The 27,034-nt window shown below is 38.4% G+C and overlaps 1 protein-coding gene across 4 annotated transcripts; it reads left to right on the top strand.

Moving 5' to 3' along the window:
• Nucleotides 1–85: 85 nt before the first annotated feature.
• On the top strand, nt 86–25,046 carry LOC120533453 (oocyte zinc finger protein XlCOF6.1-like). Of its 4 annotated transcripts, none has more exons than XM_039760362.1 (3): nt 86–178; nt 19,067–19,495; nt 24,392–25,046. In XM_039760362.1, the coding sequence occupies exons 1-3, from the start codon at nt 133–135 to the stop codon at nt 24,931–24,933; spliced, it is 1,017 nt and encodes a 338-aa protein (XP_039616296.1). In that variant the 5' UTR covers nt 86–132; the 3' UTR covers nt 24,934–25,046. The 4 variants fall into 4 exon arrangements, with proteins under 4 accessions (XP_039616296.1, XP_039616297.1, XP_039616299.1 ...); XM_039760363.1 differs by having other exon boundaries at nt 86–209; XM_039760365.1 differs by lacking the exon at nt 86–178 and adding an exon at nt 1,047–1,157.
• The last annotated feature ends 1,988 nt before the right edge of the window (nt 25,047–27,034 follow it).

Here is a 27,034-nt window from a genome sequence, read left to right as displayed (position 1 = left end):
GCGTCTAGTAATGCTATGTCTATGCTCGGGAAGCCGGACGGAGATGCTGCCATCCGCGGAGCGAAGTATTGTGGGTAGCCGGAAAGAAAAAAGCGAAAGCGTGCTTGTCTTCCGTGTCAGTTTATAGTTCAAATGGTTAGAGAGTTCCTTAGGAATTGTGTGCGTCAAACGAAGCAACGTAAGTTCTGTTCTTGTTTGCTTTAGATCTGGTAAGTAATCTCCTTGTTAAAGTGTAATAAGTAAAGAATGGTAAAGTTAGATTTTTGAGAACTTGCATTGTCACTACAGTTCTTATATGGCATTATCGAAGAATATTTAATTTATTAATGAAGTTTATATTTGTTACGCATGTAATTTTATTAACACGCTTCTTAATAGTGTTTATAGTAACAATTGTGCCATCTTGCGACCAACTTCAGTATTTCAGCTTGTTTAAGACTGCAACCTTATCTCTTTTCTGTGTGTAGTTTGAGAATGAAGAATAGTTTTACTTCTCACTGTAGTTTATCGCAGACTACGCATACATGTACATCTATATCTGCATATTAAAGTTTGGATCTGAAATCTTTAATCGACAGTTCGCTATGAATGCCAGTTATTCTTGCACAACCAGACAAAGTCGTTTAATATTTTTTTCTCTCCTACACGTACACTCCTAAATATGGAGAAATACAGGACCTTTACCTTCACACCACGGGATTATGAATGGATTGCAACTGAAAATGAAACTCCGTATTGCCTTTTTATCGAAAAAAAAAGCTGTATGTCACAATGTAAAAAATAATAATTGATATAAATGATAAACTGCACAGACGCTCGTCACATTTCATCTCACTCCCTCTTCGTTCGACTGGAGTTTCATTTTTCAAGTGAAAAACATTGTTTCAAGACGTTATAAACTTCTAAGGTTCTCATCTTTTCCACTTGCAGACGGACATAAACGGCAATAAAGTGCAATTCAAATCTGCGAGTGACGCGTGTTGTAAAACATTGGGCGGTGATTTTTAGCTGGCGTCGGAATGGTCGGCTGGTGTAGGAATGCTGGGAAATGGGGCGGGGTCAGGTAGACAGTCGAAGCCTGATTTTGAACCGGAAATGGAGAGTAGTGGAGAAACTAGTCTGGTGAGAAGAGAATGGAGAGAGAGGCTGAATCTACGGTAGGAAAAGAATAAAGAAAAATAATGCAAGTGCACTTTTCAGTGATGGTGAAGAAGGGCAAGCTTTATTTCAAAAGAGAATGAAAGAGTTTAAGGTATTGTTTAAATTTGAATCCTCTCGATCTTCGATACATGCAATTATTATTATGTTTTAACATTTTATTGAACGATAAATACAATTAAACTAACGAAAGAGATGTGGGTGATCGGGACAATGCTCAGACATTGAGAGATGGAACTATATTGGTATTTTGTAAAAGTAGTAAACAATGTGAGAGTCCTTTAAAAATACTACTAATAAAAAAGGTGTAACTGGTAAAAGAATAGAAGGAATGTTGCCATATAAAAATTAGGATGTTAAGGGAGTGATAAGAGGTTCCCTTAGAGTTATCAAATGGACAGATTAAAAGCCATTTATTAGAATTTAATAATTTATTAAATATAATAATAATTTATTAGGTCAAAGAAGTAAAAAGGCTACCAATTTTTCAGAAATGGGAACAGTATGGATAGCTTATCAATACTACCTTATTTTGAAGAAATGAAATTACCAGAAAGAATATGTTTAGGGTTTGTAAGCTCTAATGTGTGAGGGTATATCCCACGCCCAGGTCAGGTCAGGGAGCATGCACTGGTACTGGTTCCGACCACTTAGATGCTGCAAATGTCAGAAATGTGGGCACATTACAGCAGTCTGTTGTACTAGACTGAGATGTAGTAGATGTGGATGAAGAATGTAAAAAATATATAAACCAGAATATTGTCATTATGGGGGAGAACATAGCATAGCTTGTAGGGCAGGGGTGTTGAACTCCAGGCCTGGTGGGCCACAGTGACTGCAGGTTTTCATTCTTGCCCTTTTTCTAATCGGTGACCAGTTTTCACTGCTCATTAACCTCTTTTCCCTTCATTTTAGTAGCCCTGTTTTTCAGGATTCAGGCCTCTGAATTGATTCCTTTCTTCATTAAATGAGAGCCAAATAGAAATGAGATGTGAAACGCGCCAACCAGCTAAATTGGGGCTTCAAGCTCCAGCTAGTTTCACTCCAACCGATCTCTTAATGAGAAGCCGAGTGTTGCTGTTCATTAAACCCGTTATTAAATTCCGCAGCTAGTTGCTGCTCTCATTCTGCCACAGCAGACATTTCCAAAACTGTTTTTTTTCTGTTTTTACTAAGAACACCCTCAAAATGTCTTGGCGACCTGAGAGATCAACCTTACTGAGACCATCCACTTTCTTTTTGTTCAGGTTAGCTGGTCATGTGGTGGCTCGCTTTGTGTCTCATTATTGTTTGGCTGCTCATTAAAGAAAAAGAAAAAACTAAGGGGCCTGAGTCACATTAATTAAAACTAAGGCATAAGAAGTTAATTAGCAGCAAAAACTGGTCACAAATTAAGAAGATGGTCAGAATGAAAACCTGCAGCCAACTGCGGCCCTCCTGGACTGGACTTCGACAAGAGGGTGTGAGGTGTTAAAGAGAGCTGCCTTGGTGGTCTAGGAGTGTCCTATGTGGAAGCGCTGCAAACTGTAAAACAAAAAAATGAAAAAGTAAAAAATGGATCTGTAGTGAACCAGAATGTGAAATCGTGAGTATGTAAACATAATTGTTCTTTTACAAAAGACTACTTAATAGTGGATAGGCTTAAATTTGTAACGTTTGTAACAGATGTAATGAACCGCACATCCCAGATGACAAGTTGTGTTGAAAAAAATTAAAATTAGAGTCAAGGTGGCATATTAGCTTAAGCGGTGTTACGCGGGAATCTGTAAATGAAAATTTGATGGGTGGAATGATATCGGCTCAGTCTCGAAGTGAAGAGACATAATGGGATTTAAAACAGTGCAATGGAATGTGAGAAGCTTAATTGTGAATGGTCAGGAATCCCAAAAGTTTATATCAAGTAGAACTCTTCCAGTTGACGGCAGATAAAAATTGGGGTTGAGGGTTTTTTAGATATGTGTAACATTGGCCATCTTAATGATAGAACAGGAACAAGATTTAATAGACCGAATCAAACTAAGAATGGACTTGACCTCAGTTTAGTTAGTAGGAAATTAGCAGGAATTAGTAGATGGAAGGTTATTTGTATATTTATATGTATGTGTGTGTGTCAATCAATCAACATTTATTTATATAGCACATATTCATACAAAAAAATGTAGCTCAAAGTGCTTTACAAAATGAATAGAAAAATAGAAGACACAATAAAAAATAAACATAAGTCAACATTAATTAACATAGAATAAGTAAGGTCCGATGGCCAGGGTGGACAGAAAAACCAAAAAAACTCCAGCGGAGGAGAAAAAATAAAATCTGTAGGGATTCCAGACCATAAGACCGCCCAGTCCCCTCTGGGCATTCTACCTCACATAAATGAAACAGTTCTCTTTGGATTTAGGGTTTTCATGGAAGGACTTGATGATGATGGTCACGTAGACTTCTGGCTTTCAGTCCATCAATGTTGGAGCATCATGATGCTTTGAGTAGGTGGTGGTGGCGCAGCCACCACCACAAAGAAACGGAAAAAGAAACAGAAGAGAGTAGGGGTCAGTATGGATTTTAGAGCCACCATGAATAGTTATTATGATGAATTGAACATACAGAGTATCAGGATTAAGTTAAAGTGAAGTTATAAAAGGCCATGTTAAAGTAATGTGTTTTCAGCAGTGTTTTAAAGTGCTCTACTGTATCAGCCTGGCGAATTCCTATTGGCAGGCTATTCCAGATTTTAGGTGCATAGCAGCAGAAGGCCGCCTCACCACTTCTTTTAAGTTTTGTTCTTGGAATTCTAAGGAGACACTCATTTGAGGATCTGAGGTTACGATTTGGAATATAAGGTGTCAGACATTCCGATATATAAGATGGGCGAGATTATTTAAGGCTTTATAAACCATAAGCAGAATTTTAAAGTCAATCCTGAATGACACAGGTAACCAGTGTAGTGACATCAAAACTGGAGAATGTGTTGGATTTTCTTTTCCTAGTTAGGATTCTAGCAGCTGCATTCTGCACTAGTTGCAAGTGATTTATGTCTTTTTTGGGTAGTCCTGAGAGGAGTGCGTTACAGTAATCTAGTCGACTGAAAACAAACGCGTGAACTAATTTCTCAGCATCTTTCAGTGATATAAGAGGTCTAACTTTACTTATGTTTCTTAAGTGAAAAAATGCTGTCCTAGTGATCTGATTAATATGCGATTTAAAATTCAGATTACAGTCAACAATTACCCTAAGCTTTTTACCTCCGTCTTGACTTTTAATCCTAATGTATCCAGTTTATTTCTAATAGCCTCATTGTATCCATTATTGCCAATCACTAAGATTTCAGTTTTCTCTTTATTTAACTTGAGAAAGTTACTATTCATCCATTCTGAGATACAAGTCAGACATTGTGTTAGTGAATCAATAGAATCAGGGTCATCAGGTGCTATTGATAAGTACAGCTGTGTGTCATCAGCATAGCTGTGGTAGCTCACGTTGTGCCCTGAGATAATCTGACCTAACGGAAGCATGTAGATTGAGAAGAGCAGCGGACCCAGGATAGAGCCTTGTGGAACACCATATGGATATCATGTGTCTTGAGTTGTAATTACCACAACTAACAAAAATTTTCTCCCTGTCAGGTAGGATTCAAACCAATTTAAGACACTGCCAGAGAGGCCCACCCATTGACTAAGGCGATTTCTAAGAATATTATGATCAATGGTGTCAAATGCAGCACTCAGATCTAAGAGGATGAGAACAGATAAATGGCCTCTGTCTGCATTCACCAAGTCATTTACTACTTTAACGAGTGCAGTTTCTGTGCTGTGATTTGTTCTAAAACCCGACTGAAATTTATCAAGAATAGCATGTTTATTGAGGTGGTCATTTAACTGCATAATGACTGCCTTCTCCAGAACTTTACTTAAGAAAGGCAGGTTAGAGATGGGTCTAAAATTTTCAAGAGCAGAGGGTCAAGATTATGTTTCTTAAGTAGGGGTTTAACTACAGCAGTCTTAAGACAGTCTGGGAAGACCCCGTATCTAATGACAATTTACTATGTCAAGAACATTATCAATTAGCACGCCTGATACTTCTTTGAAAAATTTGTTGGTATTGGGTCAAGGACGGGTGGAGGTTTTAATTGAGAGATTATTTTATGTAAATCAGGTAAATCTATCCTAGTGAAAGAGTTTAATTTGTTTATAACAGGATGCTGGGGTTTAGGAGGATCCTTAGTGTTGGAGGGATATACTATGTTATTTCTAATATCATTAATTTTTTGATTGAAAAATACAGCGATAGCCTCACAGGTTTTACTGGAAGTACTTAGGAGGCATTCCTTTGAGTTACCTGGGTTTAGTAGGCGATCAATTGTAGAAAATAAGACTCTGGGATTACTAGCATTGTTATTTATAATCTTGAGAAATAGCAGCGCCTCTCAAGACGGACAGTGTTATTGTATTCTGTTATTTTAACTTTTAATATTTCATAGTGGATAGTAAGTTTAGTCTTCCTCCATTTACGCTCAGCTCTACGACATGTTCTCTTTAAATCAGACACTCTTTGGGTCTTCCATGGTATAACAATGCTAGAAGATTTTTTCACTGTCTTTTCAGGTGCAACTATGTCAACAGCAGCTCTCACTTTAGTATTAAATCTTTCCACCTTACTATTTACATTATCCTCGCTATTATAGTTGGCACTATAAATGGACTGATTGCTTAGAATATTTGTAAGTTTTAAAGCTGCTGCCAAGTCAAAGAAGCGTTTTTTAACAATATGCTTCTCATGGGTGTTTTTATCATTATTTCTATATTAAAAAGTAAAAGAAAATGGTCTGATAGACCAATATCAATAATCTGCTTTATATCAATTGTCAGTCCTTTAGTAATCACTAAGTCTAAATATACCAGCCTCTAGACGCTGTCCTCGTATAGCCTTTGATGAGCGTTTGGATTCTGGATGAAGGTATTTTTGACCATTCTTCCATGTAAAATCTCTCCAGTTCAGTTCAATTTGATGGCTGCCGAGCATGTACAGCCTGCTTGAAATCATCCCATAGATTTTCGATGACATTCAAGTCAGGGGACTGTGACAGCCATTCCAGAACATTGTACTTCTCCCTCTGCATGAACGCCTTTGTAGATTTTGAACTGTGTTTTGGGTCATTGTCTTGTTTGAATTTCCAAACCCTGCATAATTTCAATTTTGTGACTGATGCTTGAATATTATCCTTAATAATTTGTTGATATTCTGTTGAATTCATCCGACCCTCAACTTTAACAAGGGCCCCAGTCCCTGAACTAGCCACACAGCCCCACATCCTGCCATACAAATGTTCTTTGTGCAAATTGTGCTGAATTGTAGAACGATGTACTGATACACCATCTGCAACAAGGTGTTCTTTTAGATCTTTGGAGGTGATCTGTGGGTTGTCTGTCACCATTCTCACAATCCTGTCATATGCCACTCCTGGATTTTTCTTGGCCTGCCAGACCTGATGGGTTTAACGGCAACTGTGCATGTTGCCTTCCATTTCTTGATTCCATTCCTTACAGTTGAAACTGACAGTTTAAACCTCTGAGTTTGCTTTTTGTAGCCTTCCCCTAAACCAGGATACTGAACAATCTTTGTTTTCAGATCTTTTGAGAGTTGCTTTGAGCATCCCATGCTGTCCCTCTTCAGGGGATAGTCAAAGGGAACCACAACTTGCAATTGACCCCCTTAAATACCTTTTACCACTCATGATTGGACACACCTGTCTATGAAGTTCAAGGCTTAACGAGCTCATCCAACCAATTTGGTGTTGCAAGTAATCAGCATTGAGCAGTGACATGCATTCAAATCAGCAAAATTACAAGGGGATCCACATTTTTGCACAGCCAGTTTTTCACATTTGATTTAATTTATAAAGCTAAATACTGCTGTACTAAAAATCTTTTTTCGGAAAACACCTTCGTGCTCAGATTTTCTAGGCCATGAAACACATACCACTGTTATATTTTTTTGTTGAAAGTAAAGTAAATTATCATACAGGCTGAGAGGGGTTCCTAAACCTTTGCATATCTCTCTCTCTCTCTCTCTCTCTCTCTCTCTCTCTCTCTCTCTCTCTCATATTCATATATATATATATATATATATATATATATATACATACTAGCAAAATACCAGCTTCAGAAAGGAGAAGTAGTGTTTAAAGAAGCAATGAAAAGAAAAGGAAACATTTTGAAAATAACGTAACCTGATTGTCAATGTAATTGTTTTGTCACTGTTGTGAGTGATGAGTGTTGTTGTCATATATATATATATATATATATATATATATATATTACACACACATAAACATATATATATATATATATACATACATATATACACACACATATATACACAGAAATACATATATATATATATATTGTAATAAGGTTTCTTTTGAAAAAATAATATTCCCACCAAGAAAAAGTTTTGGGAACCGTCCCCATATATTGTCGTCCAGACAATCAAAGAAAAACACGATTCACAGTCTTAAATAAAACAATGAACAACTTTCTTGAGAAAAAATGGCGACTTTATAGAGGGAAGGATTATGGGACAGGAAATGGTTGGCAGTAAGTGACGTCTTGAAACAGGAACCAGAAGTGACGTCATCGGGATGGGACGGAGGTGATGTGAATTGATGGAACCAGAAGTGATGTCGTCACGGCCATTTTGGAATCCGGAAGTGGAGGAGTTATTTTTCTTCCAGTTTTCTGTCGGGCAAAAGAGATTTAGGTAAGTACCACGTGACAACCCTCTATCTCGCGATGTTTCACTCACCTTTAGGCTCTTTGACTGCCTCCTAATCGCACATGTGTGACTATATATATATACATACATACACACACACATATATATAAACATATACATACATATCTACATATATACACACACAGCTATTTTGTATCAGTGCAATACGCTGTTTGTTAAAACGGTTGACTCCCGCTCTTACGTGCAATAACAAATCAAATCAGTCAGTTGTCTTTGCTCATATGTCATTTTAGAGCTGGACGCCTGGCATCTTTTTGGCCACAAGTTCGTTTCTGTTTGGTGTGAGGTTCTGTGTTGTGGAGATTCTCAGGATGGATTGCAGGTGCTCATCAGTGAGGCGACTCCTGTGTGCTGTTTTGTTAGTCTTTATCACTGAGAAGAGCTTCTCACACAGATATGTGGTACCAAACATGCACAAGGTTCGAGCCGCATGTAGACGGACTTTTTTTGTTCTTCAAAGTCACCAAAGCGCCGTGCAAACTCAGTGCGCAATAACTGTAGTAAGCGGTAAGTGTTAAGCAAGGCAGCTGAAGCGCTGCATTATGGGATCTGTAGTTTATTGTGTTACCAGCGCTTCATATACCGGGCTTTAATAACAATAATACAGTATATAAAATGATCTTGCGGGCGGATATAATTACACGCGGGCGGATGTGTCCCATGCCCCTTGAGTTTGACACATATGGACTAAATAGAACTTGAAAAGATATATTTTTCAAATGTGATCGCGCAATTCAGATAGAGTTGACGCACTACAGCCTGCATGCCTCAATGAGTCATCCTCCCCTCGCTCTTACTTTTTTACCGTTCATCTAATGAATACACTGAGTATGGCTTTACCAAAACAATCATTGATGGCGAATAAAGTATCCATTATTCGAGTATGTAGAGCGGGATATATATATATATACATATATATATACCCGTATCAGGGAGAAGTAGTGTGTTAAAAAAGGTAGAAAAAGAAAAGGGAACATTTTAAAAATAACGTAACATGACTGTCAATGTACAGTATTTGTTTTGTGAGTGTTACTGAGTGTTGCTGTCATCAAGGATTTGATTATCATTATTTCTTTCAATCAGGTTCGTATTTGTAGGATGTGTTGTGTTTAAGTTACATTCCGTGTTTGTCAATCGTTGTAAAGATGACAGGTTTCATTCATCGATTCGTTTCTTACTGCATCAATAAACAGCTCGTCTTCTTCTTTATCTGAGACCTGACACACTGCATGCACGGGTTTTTACACTGTCTTCCTTTAGCGGGACATTGACTTTTTCCACCGTGTGCTTTGTTTCCACAGTGGCTGCATTTATGAATATGCTTATCAGACGCTTCATATTTTTGCTGCCTTTTCAATTGTGTAATTCGGTTTTGTTCAGCTCTTTGGAACTGTTGCTTTTATCTGTACACTCGTCCAGTTCCGTGAGCCGCTTCGGTGTACATGAATCGAAGGTTCCCAGCTGTGCTGGTGCCATCTCGTGCTATGTCCATAGCTTTATTTAATGTTACCTTAGTCCTGGCACTTAAAACTTTCTCTCGCAGTTTCGCTGAGTTTGTGTCAAACACCAACCTGACCATCTCATCTTCCTCTCCATAAACACAGTCCTTCACCCGTGAATATTTAGTGGGAGTTTGCTATTGGATTGCTGCTGACGGACGGCCTTATATGGGCAGGCACTAAATTACAAACGCCAGCGGCAACCTGTCTATGAACTTAAAGTGTAGGTTTACATCGTGCTTTGTTACCGAAGTAGCAGAACTCATAAATATGGTTGTATATGTCACTCGCTCGCTTCTTATTGTTTCGCTGCCTTCTCAATTATATAATGCATGTTTTCTTGAGCGCTTTTTTGAGGTCTTCCTGGTTTTCTATGTACTGCGTGATTACGTGGGAGGCGTGATGATGTCACACGAAACTCCGCCCCCACGGCGTTGAAGCTCATCTCCCTTACAGTAAATGGAGAAAAACTGCTTCCAGTTATGACCATTACGCGTAGAATTTCGATATAAAACCTGCCCAACTTTTGTAAGGAAGCTGTAAGGAATGAACCTGCCAAATTTCAGCCTTCCACCCACACGGGAAGTTGGAGAATTAGTGATCAGTGAGTGAGTGAGTGAGTGAGGGCTTTGCCTTTTATTAGTGTATATATATATATATATGAGTGAGAGAGTAGATGTAAGAGCTCAGGCACTTGTTGTAAAAAATGCAAAAAGAAAATATTGGAGAGCGTATTATGAATGGATGGGGAGGGATATTCAATTAGGAGATGTATGGAACAGGATTAAAGCAATGGGAGCAATTAAACAAATCATAAGACATTCAATCCTGATTAGTGAGGATAAGAAATATGTTACAGAAGATGACAAGGCTGAAATATTCGCTAAAAGTTTTGTTAAAGTACAGAGCGTGGAGAATCTAAGTAATGAAGCTAAAGATTGCTGGAAATTATCTTTGAAATGTGGTCCTGATATATCAGAAACTAGTTATGGAAGTGGTAAGTGTTACAGATATTGAATTTTCAATGTATGAATTTAAAAAGTCAGAAAGTTTGGGTTACGTCTCCCGGAAAAGATGAGATTTGCTTATGCATGTTCAAGGAGTGCAAAATCGAGTTTGATAATATCATTTGGAAATTAGGTACTCTGACTTCAACCTGGAAAACCACAGTAGTGATACCAATTTTAAAACCAGGTAAGTCACCGTCAGATCCTGCCAGTCACAGACCCATCTCATTAATGGCACATATGAGTAAGGGAATGGAGTGCGTGGTCAATGATAGATTAAATTACCAAAAGTGGTTTTTGAGGAAGGGAAGAATGACAATGGATTCTATAATGAAACTAGTAGATGAAATTAGAAAAGCAGAGGCAAATAATGAATTTGAGTGTGTAGTCACTAGAGGCAGTAGAGTTTGTATTATTGGGATGCATGGCTTATAAATGAGAACAAGTTCATCATTTTAAATCATTGGGAATGAGCAAATTGACATTAGAACAATTATTACAGTATGGAGAAGAGTTTAAGCTGATTCATAGATCCATATTCAGTTATTTAAAAACTATAAGATTATCTGAGAGCATTTAATTGTAAATACAGTATAGGTATTTCAAGTCATTTTTTCCCTCCTCTTTCTGCATCACACTCTAGTCCAAAAGGTGGCGGTAATGCACCTTGATTTGGTTTGCCAACTGGCATTAAACAACAAAAGAAGAAGAGGTTATTTTTAGTGAGCAGGGAGCACATGCATGAAGCAAATCAGGTGGGGACTCATGTTAGAAAAATAAGCACGGATGGAGCAGTGCCGTAGCAGTGAAAGTTCTGCACCGCTTGAATAGACGGCATGGATCTGGGTGCAGTTTAGTGAGGCAGGAGTGCGAACAAGTTCAGAAAGAACCTCAACATAGAAAGACAGACACAGACAGAGGGTAAGTAATCGGGGTTCAGGTGAGACATTTTATGGGTGTTTTCATCCGCTACACTCAGTTACTGTACGAGACTTGAAAGTTTGTCTCAGTGAAGCCCCCCCCAAGGTCCACACGTCTTTGACTTCAGCCTACTTCACGTTATCGAGTTTATTTCTACTTCAGATCTCCCGTACACACTGTCACCTCCTCCTTTTTATTCATTACCTTTTATTCTTTCAGTTGTCTCTTCCATGAATCGAGGAGATTGAGGTCCTTTGCACACACCGCTTTGATTTCTGTCTCCATTTCTCCATTCAGTCCGTCACGTGGAATTCAAGCTCGATTGCAAAGTTTATGACGGACTGGCTATTGAAAGAGTTGCAAGATGTTGGATTTTACCCCTCTGGAACTTGGGTTTGTAATGATAAGAGCGTCGACAATTCACTTTTAAGGTTGTTCTTTAATGAGTGCTTTGGAAGTCATCGTTACTAAAATAGCATGTTAAATCCTTCATAATCTACGCAGTCTAAGACACAGTTCTTAATTTCTAAGTGCATCTTAAAAGAACTTCCTCCTGCACTGACTAGCGACAGAATAGAATACGTCACATTCACGTTACTATAGCCCCCTGAACATTGAAATACTATGCTTTATACTTGAGATTAGTGTATTTCTTCATGAACATGATTTAAACAATTTACAATATTACACTTTATAGGCAAGATCAGTTTGTTTAAATAATTTGTATGGTGAGGTGGAAGCTACATGTATCTTTACCTTGCCGAGGCCACTAGAGTAGAGACTTGTTCAGCTGCTCAGTCTGGAGAGCGAATTTCCAGACTATGGAGCTATGATGATGACTGAGTCACTCAAGGCCTTCACCACCTCAAAGTCACTGTATTGTTTGGAGCTTGTATCTTAAAGGGGGTTATTACTGGGTTAAATATTATATTCTTTATGATTTTGTGTGTTTCTGTGCAACATTTACTTCCAGAAGGTGAAATCAGCGAACAGGAAAAATGTGTTTTCAGATTTAAATATGTTTGTGGTGATTTTAAGGAAAAATCGTCCAAAGTTCTCTAAGACTTGTACCGTTTAGCTGCTGTCTTCCATTAATCACATTTTTTTTTTTTTTTAATTTGTAAACTCAATGCAGACTCCTACCGCATCTGTTATACATGGCTACAGTAAGGTTTAAATTGTTATTGTTGAAGCAAATAGTTTATATTCTAAAGAAGTGAATTAAAGTAATGGAGGACATGATATTATATAATGAAAGTATGCACTGGTGGGGGTTAACTTGGTATTTCACTACACAAGTAAGAGATTGTCTCTTCAAATTAGGGAAGAAAATATTCAGGTATTTGCAGTTCCTATTAATATGAAGTTGTTTTGTTGCAGTCTGGCTGTTTCAGTGATTCAGGACCCCACATCCATATAACGCTCGTGTGAACAGCTCACTTAAATGCAGGTTGCCGTCAGTTCACTAAAGCGCATATCTGGTTACTTGTTTGTTACATCAGGCTCCATTATAGCAGCAGCAAAGTCCCACTTATACTGTACATGGTGTCCTCTTCCCTTCAACAAAACTCCGTTCTCCCTCTTACCTCTTCACAACAGAATCCGACCGCCAGTAAAAACTGTGTCTGCATTCTGCCATCCAACAAAGCACTGTTCTGTCTCCAACTTCAGATGCAAAAATTAGAAAAATGCAGGCTGGGCGCTTTGTATGGAGCTGTAGTGTCTGTCAATCATTTTTACATGGGTGGGAATATATATGTTAAATAGCCAATCATTACATGTTTCCACTTTAAACTTTGTTTGAAACTTCTCCACGCTGTATGCTCATTACACACTATACTACTTATGTAACTGTCAATGTCTATTTATATTGCACATTTAAAACAACATAGTAATGCTGTGGCCAAAGTGCTTTACAATCTTTATATATATATATATATATATATATATATATATATATATATATATATATATATATATATATATATATATATATATATATATATACATACACACACACACACACACACAGTGGAACCTTAAGATACGAACAGCTCTGTATACAAGAAATTCAAGATACGAGGAAAGTTTGAGCGAAAAATTCGGATCTAAATACGAGCATTGGCTCGGGTAACGAGCCACGAGCCAGGCTGTGGTTATGCGTGACGCGTTTCGCGATCCACCTCGACTCGGGGATTCACCCAAGCTGACGCTGCCAGCCTGTCAGCTCACTCAGTATTCCTTGTTCCCCCGTGGCATGAGGATCTATGTGTTTGTGCGCTTGTGACTTCATTGTTTCGCTGTAGCTGTTCGCCGTATAAGCGTATCCAAAAATATCACGGACTAGCAGATGGAGAATAGGAGACAATTGCCCTCGAGGAGTACTAGGGTGTTGTACCGTGTTAGCCATTATGAATGTAGAGAAAAGCCAAGCAAAATGACACCTTTTATTGGCTAACTAAAAAGATTACAATATGCCAGCTTTGATAACATCTTGCCTGAAGAAAGGGCCTGAGTTGCCTCGAAAGCTTGCATATTGTAATCTTTTTAGTTAGCCAATAAAAAAAAAGGTGTTGCTTGGCTTTCTCTACCCTCAAGAGGGGAGAGAGAGAGAGAGTGGCGCGCACGAGTGAGAGAGATAAGGAGAGAGAGAGAGACGCGAGCGAGAGAGAAGAACCATCAGCTCAGTTATGATCACATGATGCGCAGCAGACAAATTGTATCTATACTACTCGTATTGCAAGACATCGCTCATTTTATCAAGTCAAAATTAATTAATGAATTTAACTCGTCTTGCAAAACACTCATAAACCAAGTTACTCGCAAACCGAGGTTCCACTTGTATATATTAATCATCAGTGTTATTTGTTATGAAAATGGATTTTTATGTTGATATTTTTGGGGGTGCGGAATGGATTAACAGGATTTCCATTATTTTCAATGGGGAAGTTTGTTCTAGATACGAGAAATTCGATATACAGGTTCAGTGCTGGAACGAATTAAACTCGTATCTTGAGGTTCCACTGTGTGTGTGTATATGTGTGTGTGTGTGTATAATATAAATATATATATATATATATATATATATATATATATATATATAAAATTCACTAAGGGCTAGTAAGACAGAAACCCGCCCACCAACTCTAAGACCATGGGATATGCACGACAGAGCCGCGCCCACCTACTCTAACTCTCCTCCCATGTCCACCCTCAAATGCGGTCCCGCCCACACGCAGCTGACACAGCATTTCTCGCCAAGCATCTGCAGTACGTTTAAATCGCTAAGACCAATCCAGTAGCAGCTGTACGAAAGCTTTTCAGGGAAAACCCTAGGCAGAATTTACAATGCTACAATGCCCCGACATGTCGCACCAATGTTGCAGCGATTTTCGTCAGAGAAGATGGCGAACCACCTGCCGAAAGGGACATTTGCATCTGTCCCATAGGCAACTCCTGTAAACAGATTTCCACGCTCAATATGAAATGCAATCCTATGGTTTACGCACTTTTATTCCCTTACGGAGACATTGCCTGGCACAAAGATTTACAACATGTTCCAGATAAAAGAACCTCCAAGCGAAGAATGCTTACTCAATGCCAATTTTACAAGTACAGATTAGCAATGAGGAGTATATTTAGTATTTTGCACTCCAGCAGCGAACTATTCCAACAGTATGTTGTAGATGCATATGTTAAAACAGAGGGAGCGCGACTCAACTATCTCAGATTAGATCAACAAGATTTGCGCGTGGAACAATATAAAGGACTGTCAGACGCACTGCAAGCAAACGCTGCAAATAAAAATGTACATGTAAGCAAATTGATCATATTACCGTCCACATTTCCAGGAAGTCCAAGATACATGCAACAACTAGCAGGATTCCATGGCCATAGTACGTAAATTTGGACAGCCTCATTTATTTATCATTTTCACATGTAATCCTGCTTGGCCAGAAATTCTACATGCACTTTTGGATACCCAAAGACCGGAGCACAGACCTGATATCCCACATGCTGTTTACTCTTCTCAATAATTCTAACAACCAGTCTTTAGCCACGGTCAGTTGTACGTGGCTTTTTGTAGAGTTAGATCTTTCGACTCATTATCTGTTGTAACCACCAAAACACCTATTCACACCTGCGTCTTTCAAGAAGTATTTATTTCTTCTTGATTTCTGAATTCCTTTCTCACCGTTTTCCGTTCCTATTCTTACACGGCTTCGGGTAGTAATAGAATAAAACAAAAACAACATAAAACATAAATAGTAATAAAATATATGAATATAAAATATACATAATAAATAGAAATGATGTTTTATAATCACAAAGAAAAAACCATCAGTATTACTGAAGGTCACGGAATGCAAGTGAATCGAAATGAGTCCTTATTCTTGTTTTGAACAGTTAAATTGTAGACGACTCCTTTATGTGATGAGGTAAAGAGTTCCACAGGCGGGGCAGCAGCGAAGGCGCTGTCCCCCTTGGTTTTACACTTGGTACGAGGGACAACAAGAGACAACTGACCAGAAGATCTAAGAACTCTGAATGGCTGGTGTAAAACACACAGTTCAGATAAATAGGCAGGAGCCTATTTTATTTTGATTTAGATCAAGAAAATTATTAGGCATCCAGGATCTTAGTTCAGACAGACAGTTGTAGAGTTGATTTGTTGCAGACGGGAATATAAACCTGAGTATCATTAGCTTAGCAGTGAAAAGAAATGTTAAATTTCCTAGAAATTGCTCCAATAGGGTGAAGGTATATAAAGAATAAAAAAGGACCCAAAATGGATCCCTGAGGAACACCAAATTTAAGAGGAGCAGTAGAAGAAAAAGAGGAATTAAAAGTCACTGAAAATTGTCTACCAGTTAAATATGACCTGAACCAGTTAAAAGCAGCCCCTTTAACTGCCAACTCCCTAAATATTCCCCATGCTGGGAGAAATCTGAACAATTTTTGGTTTTTTACATTTATTCAAGCAGTATTTACCACTAAATGTTGTGCAAGTTCTAGAAATGGGCAAACGCGTAATAAAACACAAAGATGATAGATACTTTATTAATGCTAAGGGGAAATTCACATGATCCAGCAGCAGTATACTGATACAAAGAAAACAATATTAAATTAAATAGTAATAAAAAGGAAAAAAATAAACATTCACAGTATCATGCAGCGCACGTTGCTGATCATCATTGTCGCTAAAATCTTCTTCAGAACTGCTAAAATCGTGATCAGAATTATTGTCCAAAATCGCCTGCAAAACATCATTTGAAGTCAGTTTACGTTTTGTCATATTCACAACTTTCACTTCCGAATCACAAAGTAAACAATGTTTATCACGTGACCAACAAAGAAAAATTTTCCAGCCAATACAACCAGAGAGTTGTCGAAATACAATGTAGTAATAATACCCACGCCAAACCGTCAGTTATACTACACGGCAGGCATTCACATAACCATAGGCAAATGTGCCGGATAATTCCGGCAGTATGGCGTCAGCAATAACGCTATGATGCTGGATATATCCGGCACAGGGTGGTTAAGAGGTTAAGCCCAACAAGATGTTCAAGCCGCATCAGCAATATTTCATGGTCAATAGTGTCAAAAGCAGCAGACAGATCAAGGAGATGAAGGGCTGCTGAATCACCTGAGTCAGTAATAAGAGAGATGTCGTTGAACACTTTCAGGAGTGCCGTTTCAACACCATGATAACGCCTGAAGCCAGATTGGTAGATCTCCAATAAATTATTGGAGTTAAGGCGATCGACTAATTGATTATAAGTAATTCTTTCTAGAATTTTAGCCAGAAATGGCAGTTGGATAAAATTCCAGGATCTAATTCTGCCTTTTTTAGATGGGGACGTACAGCAGCATGTTTAAAAAATGAGGGCACATCCCCCGCATTTATAGAATCATTTATAATGGCTAGTAAAGATGGGCCCAACACATCAAAGGCTTCCACTAAGAGACGTGGTGGTACAATATCGAGGGGGCTGGAAGCTGGTTTAAGGGTGTCAATAGTTCTTTTTAGCAGTGAAAGTGAGACTTGATCAAAGGATTCTAGAACAATGTCATGATTAACAGTAGGAAGTTTATATTCAGTTTGAACAATGCCAATAATAATAATAATAATAATTAATAATAATAATACATTTTATTTATATAGTGCCTTTCCCATGCTCAAGGCACTTAGGCCACGACAGATAGTATCAATTTTGCTGACAAAGAATGATAGAAACCACTCACATGAATGAACAGTGCTATTTAATCCCATCACAGAATGAGGATGAATGGCTGCATTAACTGAATTAAATAAAACCCTAGGATTTTTTGAATGGCGGGATACTAAATTGGCAAAGAAGTCCTGTTTCAATTTCTTAACTTCAGCCTGGAAATTGAAAAGAGAAGTCCTGAAAATCTGTTTAGAGACCGTCAGTCCATCTTCTTTCCAGCGCCGTTCAGCAGATCGACAGGCGCGGCGCAGTAATCGTGTATTTTTGTTTAGCCAGGGAGCAGGTCTTACCTTATTACTGCGTATCTTGGGCGGAGCAATTGCATCTAAAACCGTTTTACAGGAGGAATAAAATTTTATGACAGAATCATCGATATCATTATTTTGGTCATGCACATAAAGACTAGAGAAAATGGTTTTAAAATCAGATATAATGGAAGAATTTAAAAAGCGCGAGCAGCGTGGGGGGCAGCTATTAGTCAGGACATCAACAGTAATATTCAGATCCATCATTATAGAAAAGTGATCAACTGTGCAATCTGCATTACTCAAATATTATGACTGGCTTATGGAGAAACAGGTATTTTTATAAATCGGTTTTATTCAGTTACCATGCAAAGGTCTGTGCCTAACCTACCACAAAAATTCGAACATTAGCATCTTTTATGATATATTTCAGCCTAAGTTAAAAACATAAAATCAGCAGAGGCCATTATTGGGACTGAATTGCCATCACTCAAACTCTTGTATAAGACTCGCTGTGTGAGAAGGGCCAAAAATATTCTCAAGGACAAAACCCATCCTGGATATTCTTTGTTTGAGCTCCTCCTTTAGGTCAATCCGTGTACACACAAACAAACTAAAAAATAGCATTTTCCCATCTGCCATAAACTTGATCACTTAACACTGTATACAACATATTTGGAATTATTTGACTTTTCTTTTAAATGCACCTTGGGGCTGTGACAAAAAGTAATTTCGTTGTGTTACACAATGACAATAAAGTACTTGAACCTGAAGCTAGCAAACCCATTATTTCACCTTCTAGTCTTTTCCTGCTACAGGACATACATTTGAACAAAGTTAGTTTCCCCTTTCACTATCCCCTTCCATGACATACCTCTGTTTCTTAACACAGTACTGTGGCCCTACTTGTGTGAACATTCCTTGACTTAACTGATAATGCCATTCTAGGACTCCAACAACTAAGTATGCGTAATCCAAGTAGTGAATGTTGCTGACCCACAGCTGTGTGAGGTGGTCTTCTCCTTCCAGCTTATTGGACCTTCACTCCACTTTCAAGTTTATTTGACGCCTGATAATTTGATATAAAAAGTAATTAATTACTGTTAACATGCTATGACCTGTCTGGCTTGACGTATGATGAGAGAGAGTTTTACTGTGAAATTCCTGGAAATCTGTACAGTGTAATTTTGATGAAATCTTTCTTTCCACAGAGACGGGGAAAGCAGCCATATCCTGTAAAGTCTTGATGGAGGTGAAAGAGGAAACATTTGAGGCTGACATGAATATCATGGAGAAAAAGATTGTAAATGTTAAAGAGGAGGACTGTGAATGGGAGCTTGTCCACCCTCAACAGGAGAGTCTGGGCATTACAGATGAAGAGTGTGAACTGAGATCAGTGAGCATTAAAGAAGAGGCTGAGGAGACGTCTGTCAACAGTGTGACTGACAGCCATACAAATGTGGAGAGTGTCAAGGAAGAAGATCTTCACGATGGGTATCAAGATGAAGTGGTGACCTCTTCTCTAAGCCGACACCATTCATCCCAGGAATCTTTTGTCATTGTGATGTCTGAATCATTACAGCCTGAGGAAATTACATCACCGAAAGATCAACCACTACCTAAAAATAAGTCTAGAGAAAGTAAGTATAAAATAAAAATAGATGTACAGTTTAGGGCAGGTTTTATGAAAAGCTTAGAAATTTAGCAAAATTACTGTTTTATTGTTTGTTTCATGTGGTTTGAGAGTTCATCTTCTACTAGGAGACTTCAACAGTTGTGGCCAAAAGTTCTGAGAATGACCCAAGTGTTGTTGTTCATAAAGTTTTCTGCTCCACTGCTCTTAGATCTTTTGGTCAGATGTTTCTATGGTACACTGAAGTAGAATTACAAGCATTCCACAAGTTTCAAAGGCTTTTATTGACAATGACATGAAGTTTATGCAAAGAGTCAATATTTGCATTGTTGGCTCTTTCTTTTTCAAAAACCTCTCGTCTTGGCGTGCTGTCAATCAACTTCTGGGCCAAATCCTGACTGATGGCAGCTGCCCAGTCTTGCATAATAAATGCTTGGAGTTTATCAGAATTGGTGGGTTTTTGTTTGTTCACCTGCCTCCTGTCCACAAGTTTTCAATGGGATTAAGGTCTGGGAAGTTTCCTGGCCATGGACCCAAAATTTCGATGTTTTGTTCCCCTGAGCCACTTAGTTATCACTGCTGCCTTATGGCTCAGTGCTCCATAATGTTGGTAAAGGCACTGTTGGTCACCAAACTGTTCTTGGATGGTTGTGAGAAGTTGCTCTCTGAGGATGTTTTGGTGCTATTCTTTACTCAGGGCTGTTTTCTTAGGCAAAATTGTAAGTGTGAAGCAACCCCACACATGAATGGTCTCATGATGCTTTTCTGTTAGCATGACACAGGACTGATGGTAGCTCTGGTCACCTTCTCTTTTTTTCCTGGATGCCCTAAACATTCGGAAAGGGGATTCATCAGAGAAAATAATTTGACCTCAGCCGTCCAATCCCAGAATATCAGTCTGTCCCTGATGTTTTTTCTTGGCTTCTTTGCTGCCCTTCTTGACACCAACCAGGCCATCCTCCAAAAGTCTTCACCTAACTCCCACCTGCCTGCTGCCATTCCTGAGCAAGCGCTGCACTGGTGGTGCCCGTAGCTGAATCAGCTTTAGGAGACGATCCTGGTGCTTGCTGGACTCTCTTGGAAGCCTTCTTCACAACAATTGAACTTCTCTCTTCTAACTCAATCAGCATGACAGAGTGGTCTCCAGCCTTGTCCTCTCTCACCCGTGTTAACAAGAGGATTTAATTTGATGCAATTTATCTGCTCACTCTTCAGAACATTCTGGAGTCCATGCAAATTGCCATCATCAAAACTGAGGCAGCAAACTTTGTGAAAATTTAATATTTGTGTCATTCTCAAAACCTTTGTCCACAACTGTTAGTGATTAGTAAAAATTTTGTCTTCGGCAAAGCACAAAAAACATTTTCTTAAGTAAAAAGTATGGCCAGGAAAACCATGCTGTCTATAACCATTTACTCTACATAAGCACAATCCTAGTCACTAACACATTTCCTGTGTCCCCTTGTCCCTTCACAATCATATTGTATAAAATAAGTACAAATAGCACTTGGTAAGTTTAATCAGAGCTTCAGCGCACCCTGAACCCACAATCTACTGATCGGTAGTATTATTAGCCACGACAGCCAAAATTAGCAAGTCTTCAGTTTTGTCATTCACGTGAAGTAAGATGTACATGCACTTTTGTTACATCTTCATTAACAAGGATAATCACAGTTTTAGTAAGAATCAGAAGCACAATGTTTATGAGGAGAGATGAGTATTATAGTAAGTGAGGGGTTCTGCAGTGACAAACTGACATTCTGTGCTGAGACAGCAATGCTGACATCATCTTTAGGTGGAGGAAGTACTGAGTGAAGTGCATCAATTCTATATAAAAGTTAATTAAAACGTAACTTTGGCTCCTAAAAACTTGTTTCTATGATTGCCACTATGGAGGAGTGTGGACATTTTTACTGCTTTGTTTTGCTGTTTGTTCTCACCTGCACAGAAGCTTGTGTTCAAACTTGTAGTGTGGGCAGGACGCAGTGCGGAGCAGAGAAAGCAATGTGAGAAGACGGTGAGTTAATAACCAGCATCATAGTGGCCAATAGTTCAGCGTAGTTATGATTTCTTAGTTGGAAGAGCTTAAGGTACAGGTGTCGAATTCTGGTTCTGGGGTGGCCGCAGTTGGCTGCAGGTTTTCATTCTAACCATCTTCTTCATTAATGACCAGTTTTTGCTGCTAATTACCTTCTTTTGCCTTAGTTTTAATTGACGTGACTCAGACCCCTTAGTTGTTTCTTTTTCCTTAATTAGCATCATAACAATAATGAGACACAAAACGAGCCGCCACATGACCACCTCACCTGTGCCCGTCACACAATATCTGAAAATAAAGAACGGTGAAGGTCTCAGTGAGGTTGATCTCTCAGGTCACCAAAACATTTTGATGATGTTCTTAGAAAACAACAACAGCATTTATTTATATAGCAGTTTTTCATACAAATAATGTAGCTCAAAGTGCTTTACTTGATGAAGAAAGAGAAAAAAGACAAAATAAATAAGAATTCAAATAAGGGAACACTAATTTACATAGAATAAAATTAAGGTCCGATGGCCAGGGAGGACAGAAAAAAAAAAAAAAAAAAAAACTTCTGAAGAAAAAAAATGAAATTTGCAGGGGTTCTGAGGCCACAAGACCACCCAGCCCCCTCTAGGCATTCTACCTACCATAAATAATCTCAATCAGTCCTCATTGTATTCAGGGTTCTCATGGAAGAATTTGATGATGATGGTTATATGAACTTCTGGCCTTTAATCCATCAATGTAGGGACATCATGGTGCTTTGATCAGGTGGTGGTGATGCAGGTCGCTGCTCCAGGAAACCGGAAAAAGAACAGAAGAGAAAGTACAGATTTTGAATATGAATACCATGAATAATAGTTATAGTTAATTGAATATACAGATCATCAGGATTAAACTAAGATGAAGTTATGAGAAGGCCATGTTAAAGTAATGTGTTTTCAGCAGTTTTTTTAAAGTGCTCCACTGTATTAGCCTGGTGAATTCCTATTGGCAGGCTATTCCAGATTTTAGGTGCATAGCAGCAGAAGGCCGCCTCGCCACTTCTTTTAAGTTTTGTTCTTGGAATTCTAAGGAGACACTCATTTGAGGATCTGAGGTTATGATTTGGAATATAAGGTGTCAGGCATTCCGATATATAAGATGGAGTGAGATTATTTAAGGCTTTATAAACCATAAGCAGAATTTTAAAGTCAATTCTAAATGACACAGGTAACCAGTGTAGTGACATCAAAACTGGAGAGATGTGCTTGGATTTTCTTTTCCTAGTTAAGATTCTAGCAGCTCCATTCTGCAGTTGTTGCAAATGATTTATGTCTTTTTTTTTTTTTGGGTAGTCCTGAGAGGAGTGCGTTACAGAAATCTAGTCGACTATAAAACAAAAGCGTGGATTCATTTCTTAGCATCTTGTAATGTTATAAGATGTCTAATGTTTGCTATATTTCTTAAGTTCAGGTTACAGTCAATAGTTATCCCTAAGTTCTTTACCTCCGTCTTGACTTTTAGTCCTAATGCATCAAGTTTATTTCTAATAACCTCATTATATCCATTATTGCCAATCACTAAAATTTCTGTTTTCTTTTTAATTAATTTGAGAAAATTACTACTCATCCATTCAGAAACGCAAGACTCCGTGTCATAAAGTGATATTTAGCAGTGGGAGGGAGGGAGTCTTAGCATGAAAGTTCAAGAACCACACAAATGGCATAACAATTACCCATCAGTATGCTAAGAAACATTTCCTGCACTCTAAGTTAAAAGAGCAATGTTGAGAAAACTAACATAAGGAGAATAGGCAGCAGAGATCCTCAGGTACTGTATGGTAAATGAACCCTCCGACAAAGCGAACTTCAAAACTGCACGCCACAACGCTTCAAAGTTATGCTAATCAGCACTTTGTATAACCTTGAGTCTTTCTTTAAATACGTTGTTCTAAATAAAGTCAACACTTTGCTCAGACTCTGACTCAACCTTTGTGTGTAAAAATGGGTAGCAGAGCGTGAAGATGAAAGGTTACATAGGTGGTGTTTTTCCTGCCATTTACGCTTGGCTGTAACTTGTAGTACACATGACCAATCATAGACAACCGTGAATCGTTCCAAACCTCTGCTATCCAATGGTAATGAGGCCTTCCTTGTATGCAGCTTGAAATAGGAGGGATATCTGATATAAGCAGAATAACTCTGCTGTGACGTGCTGCTAGCCTCTAGTTAAACTTATTGCAGTCGTAAATTTTAATAATGGAAACATGGAAATGTATGATTTTTTTTTTTTTTTTATTTATTTATTTGAAAAAAGACCCCATTGGGTATGCATAAATACCATGATTGGTTTTGATTGACTTGTGAGTTTATTGTGGTGGGAGACCTTGTGCATAAGCAGTTAAATAAGTTATTTTCATGTACATTTTGAATTCATGTGGCTGTCGAGCACATTTTGATTATTGAAGGTGAATTTCACATGCGTGACAAGGCACTCTGTTTTATAAATTAAATGCTGTTTAATATCATAATTAAAGATTAAGATACTTCCATTATTCAAATGAAATAAGAGCATCATATCATTTTAAGTATGTTAAGAGTTTAATGACATAACATTGATAAATTCTGTAATGTAGTTAACAGAATGAGACCATTCATCGTGTCAATTGTACCCATCATATGTGATCAATTTATGTCACACTTTTTCAATTTCTTGGCTCCAGGTAATTGTGCTCATGTGGTGAACAGTTGAAATGCAGGAGGTTAAATTATCAAGTTGAGTAACTTTTCACATCGGACTAAAGTTTTAAAATTGCTCATGCTTATCAGAGGTTGTTTATAATTTTAACGAGCATTTATTTTTGTGTATGCTTTTTTTTCCATCTTATACTTCAAACAGGAAACAGACCTTACTGCTGCCCTGAATGTGGCAAACAGTTCTCACGAACCAGCCATCTTCAGCGCCACAAGCAAACTCACACTGGAGAGAAGCCATATTGCTGTTCTGAATGTGGCAAACGATTCTCCCGAACCAGCCATCTTCAGCGCCACAAACAAACTCACACTGGAGAGAAGCCATATTGCTGTTCTAAATGTGGCAAACGATTCTCACAAACCTGCCATCTTCAGCGCCACAAACTCACTCACACCGGAGAGAAGCCATATTGCTGTTCTGAGTGTGGTAAACTATTCTCAGAACTTGGTGTTCTTCGGCGCCACCAACGAACTCACACTGGAGAGAAGCCATATTGCTGTACTGAATGCGGCAAACGATTCTCACAAACCAGCCATCTTCGGCGCCACAAACAAGTGCACACAAGAAACGAGCCCTATCTGAATGTGGCAAATGATTCTCACAAACCAATGGTCTTCAGCGCTACAAACAAGTGCATACAAGAGAGAAGCCCTATTGCTGTTCTAAATGTGACAAACAGTTGTTAGAAAGGTATTTGTTTTGGAGCCATAAAAGAATTCAGAATAGGAGAGAAGCCATAATGTTGTTCTAAATGTTGCAGTTATCACAAAGGAGCACTCTGCGTTGCTAAAAAAAAAAATCACATGAGCAAAGTATTATACCTGCAGTGGGTTGGTGCCCTGCCCGGGATTGGTTCCTGCCATGTGCCCTTTGTTGGCTGGGATTGGCTCCAGGACACACCCGTGACCCTATGTTAGGATATAGCAGGTTGGAAAATGGATGGATGGAAAGTATTCTACAAAATGCACCCCCATTCTGATAAATTTAATCTCAAGCACCATGCCTCACTGGCAAACAATATGACATAGGACAGATAACTATCCTGAATATAAAATAAAATGAGTGTTTTTCAAAAGGAGGCTCTTAATCAGGTCTACTGTTGTGCCTGGCATTAAAACCTGATTAAACACCCTCCAAAATAATCCTGGACATGAATTTTCATATTGGAACCTCTGAGAGCCACTTGCTTTCTATTTATAAATGATTTGAAATATCTTGTTGCTGGTTGCAAAGTATTCATGGCTGCAGGATTATACATTGAAAGACACCACAAAGTGGCCAGGCTTGTTTACTGGTACATTTAAGAGAATATAACCGCAGCACCAGAAACAGACTTGGAAACACTATCCAGACTACATAATGGAAAATGAGGAGATGTTGATCACTTGAGACACACCAATACCAAATGAAGAAAGTAGCTGCTAGAAAAACATAAATCTCAAAAAATAAAAACTAATAAAGCGTGGCTAAAAAGTATCAGTTTCTAGAGTGTGCTCAATTCTAAGGCAAAAAACGAAGAAATGCAATCTGAGATATGCCAAATGTGGGAGTAAATACAAAAATATTTCCCATTGTGCTGGGTTCAACAAGATTAATAAAGGGAAACTTTTGGCTCATTATGGCCTCCTTTTAAATTACAATAACTCCTTACAAATTGCAAAAAGAAGTCTTATTTGGAACAATTCAGGTGTTACACTGAGCCTTTGCTGCAAACTTATGAGAGTTACAATTAAAGCAGTATAACTAGACCATCCTGACTCCCGTTTTGATAATAAGCAACCTAAGAAACTTTGGAAAAATTAACCCGAGAGAAGTTGTATTGCATCTTTGGAGCCACACAATAATCCACACTGGAGAGAAGCCATATTGTTGTTAGGAATGTGGCAAACAATTTTCACAGATGCCCAATCTTCAGAGACACGCTAGAATTCACACAGAAGAGAAGGAAACTGCCTGTGGGGTTGGGATTAACAGGACTAATAAAGAGAAACGTTCAGGCCCACCTTGACATCCTACCAATTACCATAACTCCGTATGAATGGCAATAACAAGCAGAAGTTGCTGCGGTGAGCCCTCACTACAAACTTGAAGCAGGAAAGAATAAAGCAGTGCCGCTGATCTGTCATGACTCACAAGTGAGCTTCATTCCTGTCTCTTCATAGAAAGCACACCAAGACTGCATTGCTCTTCAGAATGTGGCCAGATGTCTTGTAGGCCATCAAAGATTTCACACTGATTACCACCACGAGAAGTCCTGAGGAGTACATCAGAGGGGAAAGAAGGAGCAAAAGGAGGAAGCGGTCGAGTACCGTAACGTGGCAGGATGAGTTGGGTAAGATCTGCTGTAAGACTAAAGGTGGCATTTCTTTTTCCACCCGAAAATGTTATATTTCAGACTTTTAACCAGGTATTTTGAATAGTTTCTGTGCATGTGTGTGTCTTTAATTTTTCTTATCTAGACCATTGCTAAGTAAATAAACTTTTCAAATATGAACAACAGTGTGGTTTGATATGAAATTAAGTGTGGGTGCTTAAGGCTTTTCATTTACAAATAATACACAGCTTAGCACTTGAATCTTATGTGTGACAAAGAGGGGGATTTCCACAAGGGTTGTGACAAATGGGGACATTTTATTGGCTTTGGGGTTCATAAATAATGACGTGATTAGTGTGGGATAGCTTGTTTATATCATCATGTGCACATGCCAAATGTATTCATTCGCAGCTTCTGTCTTTTAATTAAAAAATACAGTTTAAAGTCAATCCTAAATAATTTAAACATTATTA

The sequence above is a fragment of the Polypterus senegalus genome, chromosome 8 (assembly GCF_016835505.1).
Source record: "Polypterus senegalus isolate Bchr_013 chromosome 8, ASM1683550v1, whole genome shotgun sequence".
Lineage (NCBI taxonomy): Eukaryota > Metazoa > Chordata > Cladistia > Polypteriformes > Polypteridae > Polypterus > Polypterus senegalus.
Note: the sequence above shows the minus strand (reverse complement) of the source record. Positions and strands in the feature narration are given on the sequence as shown.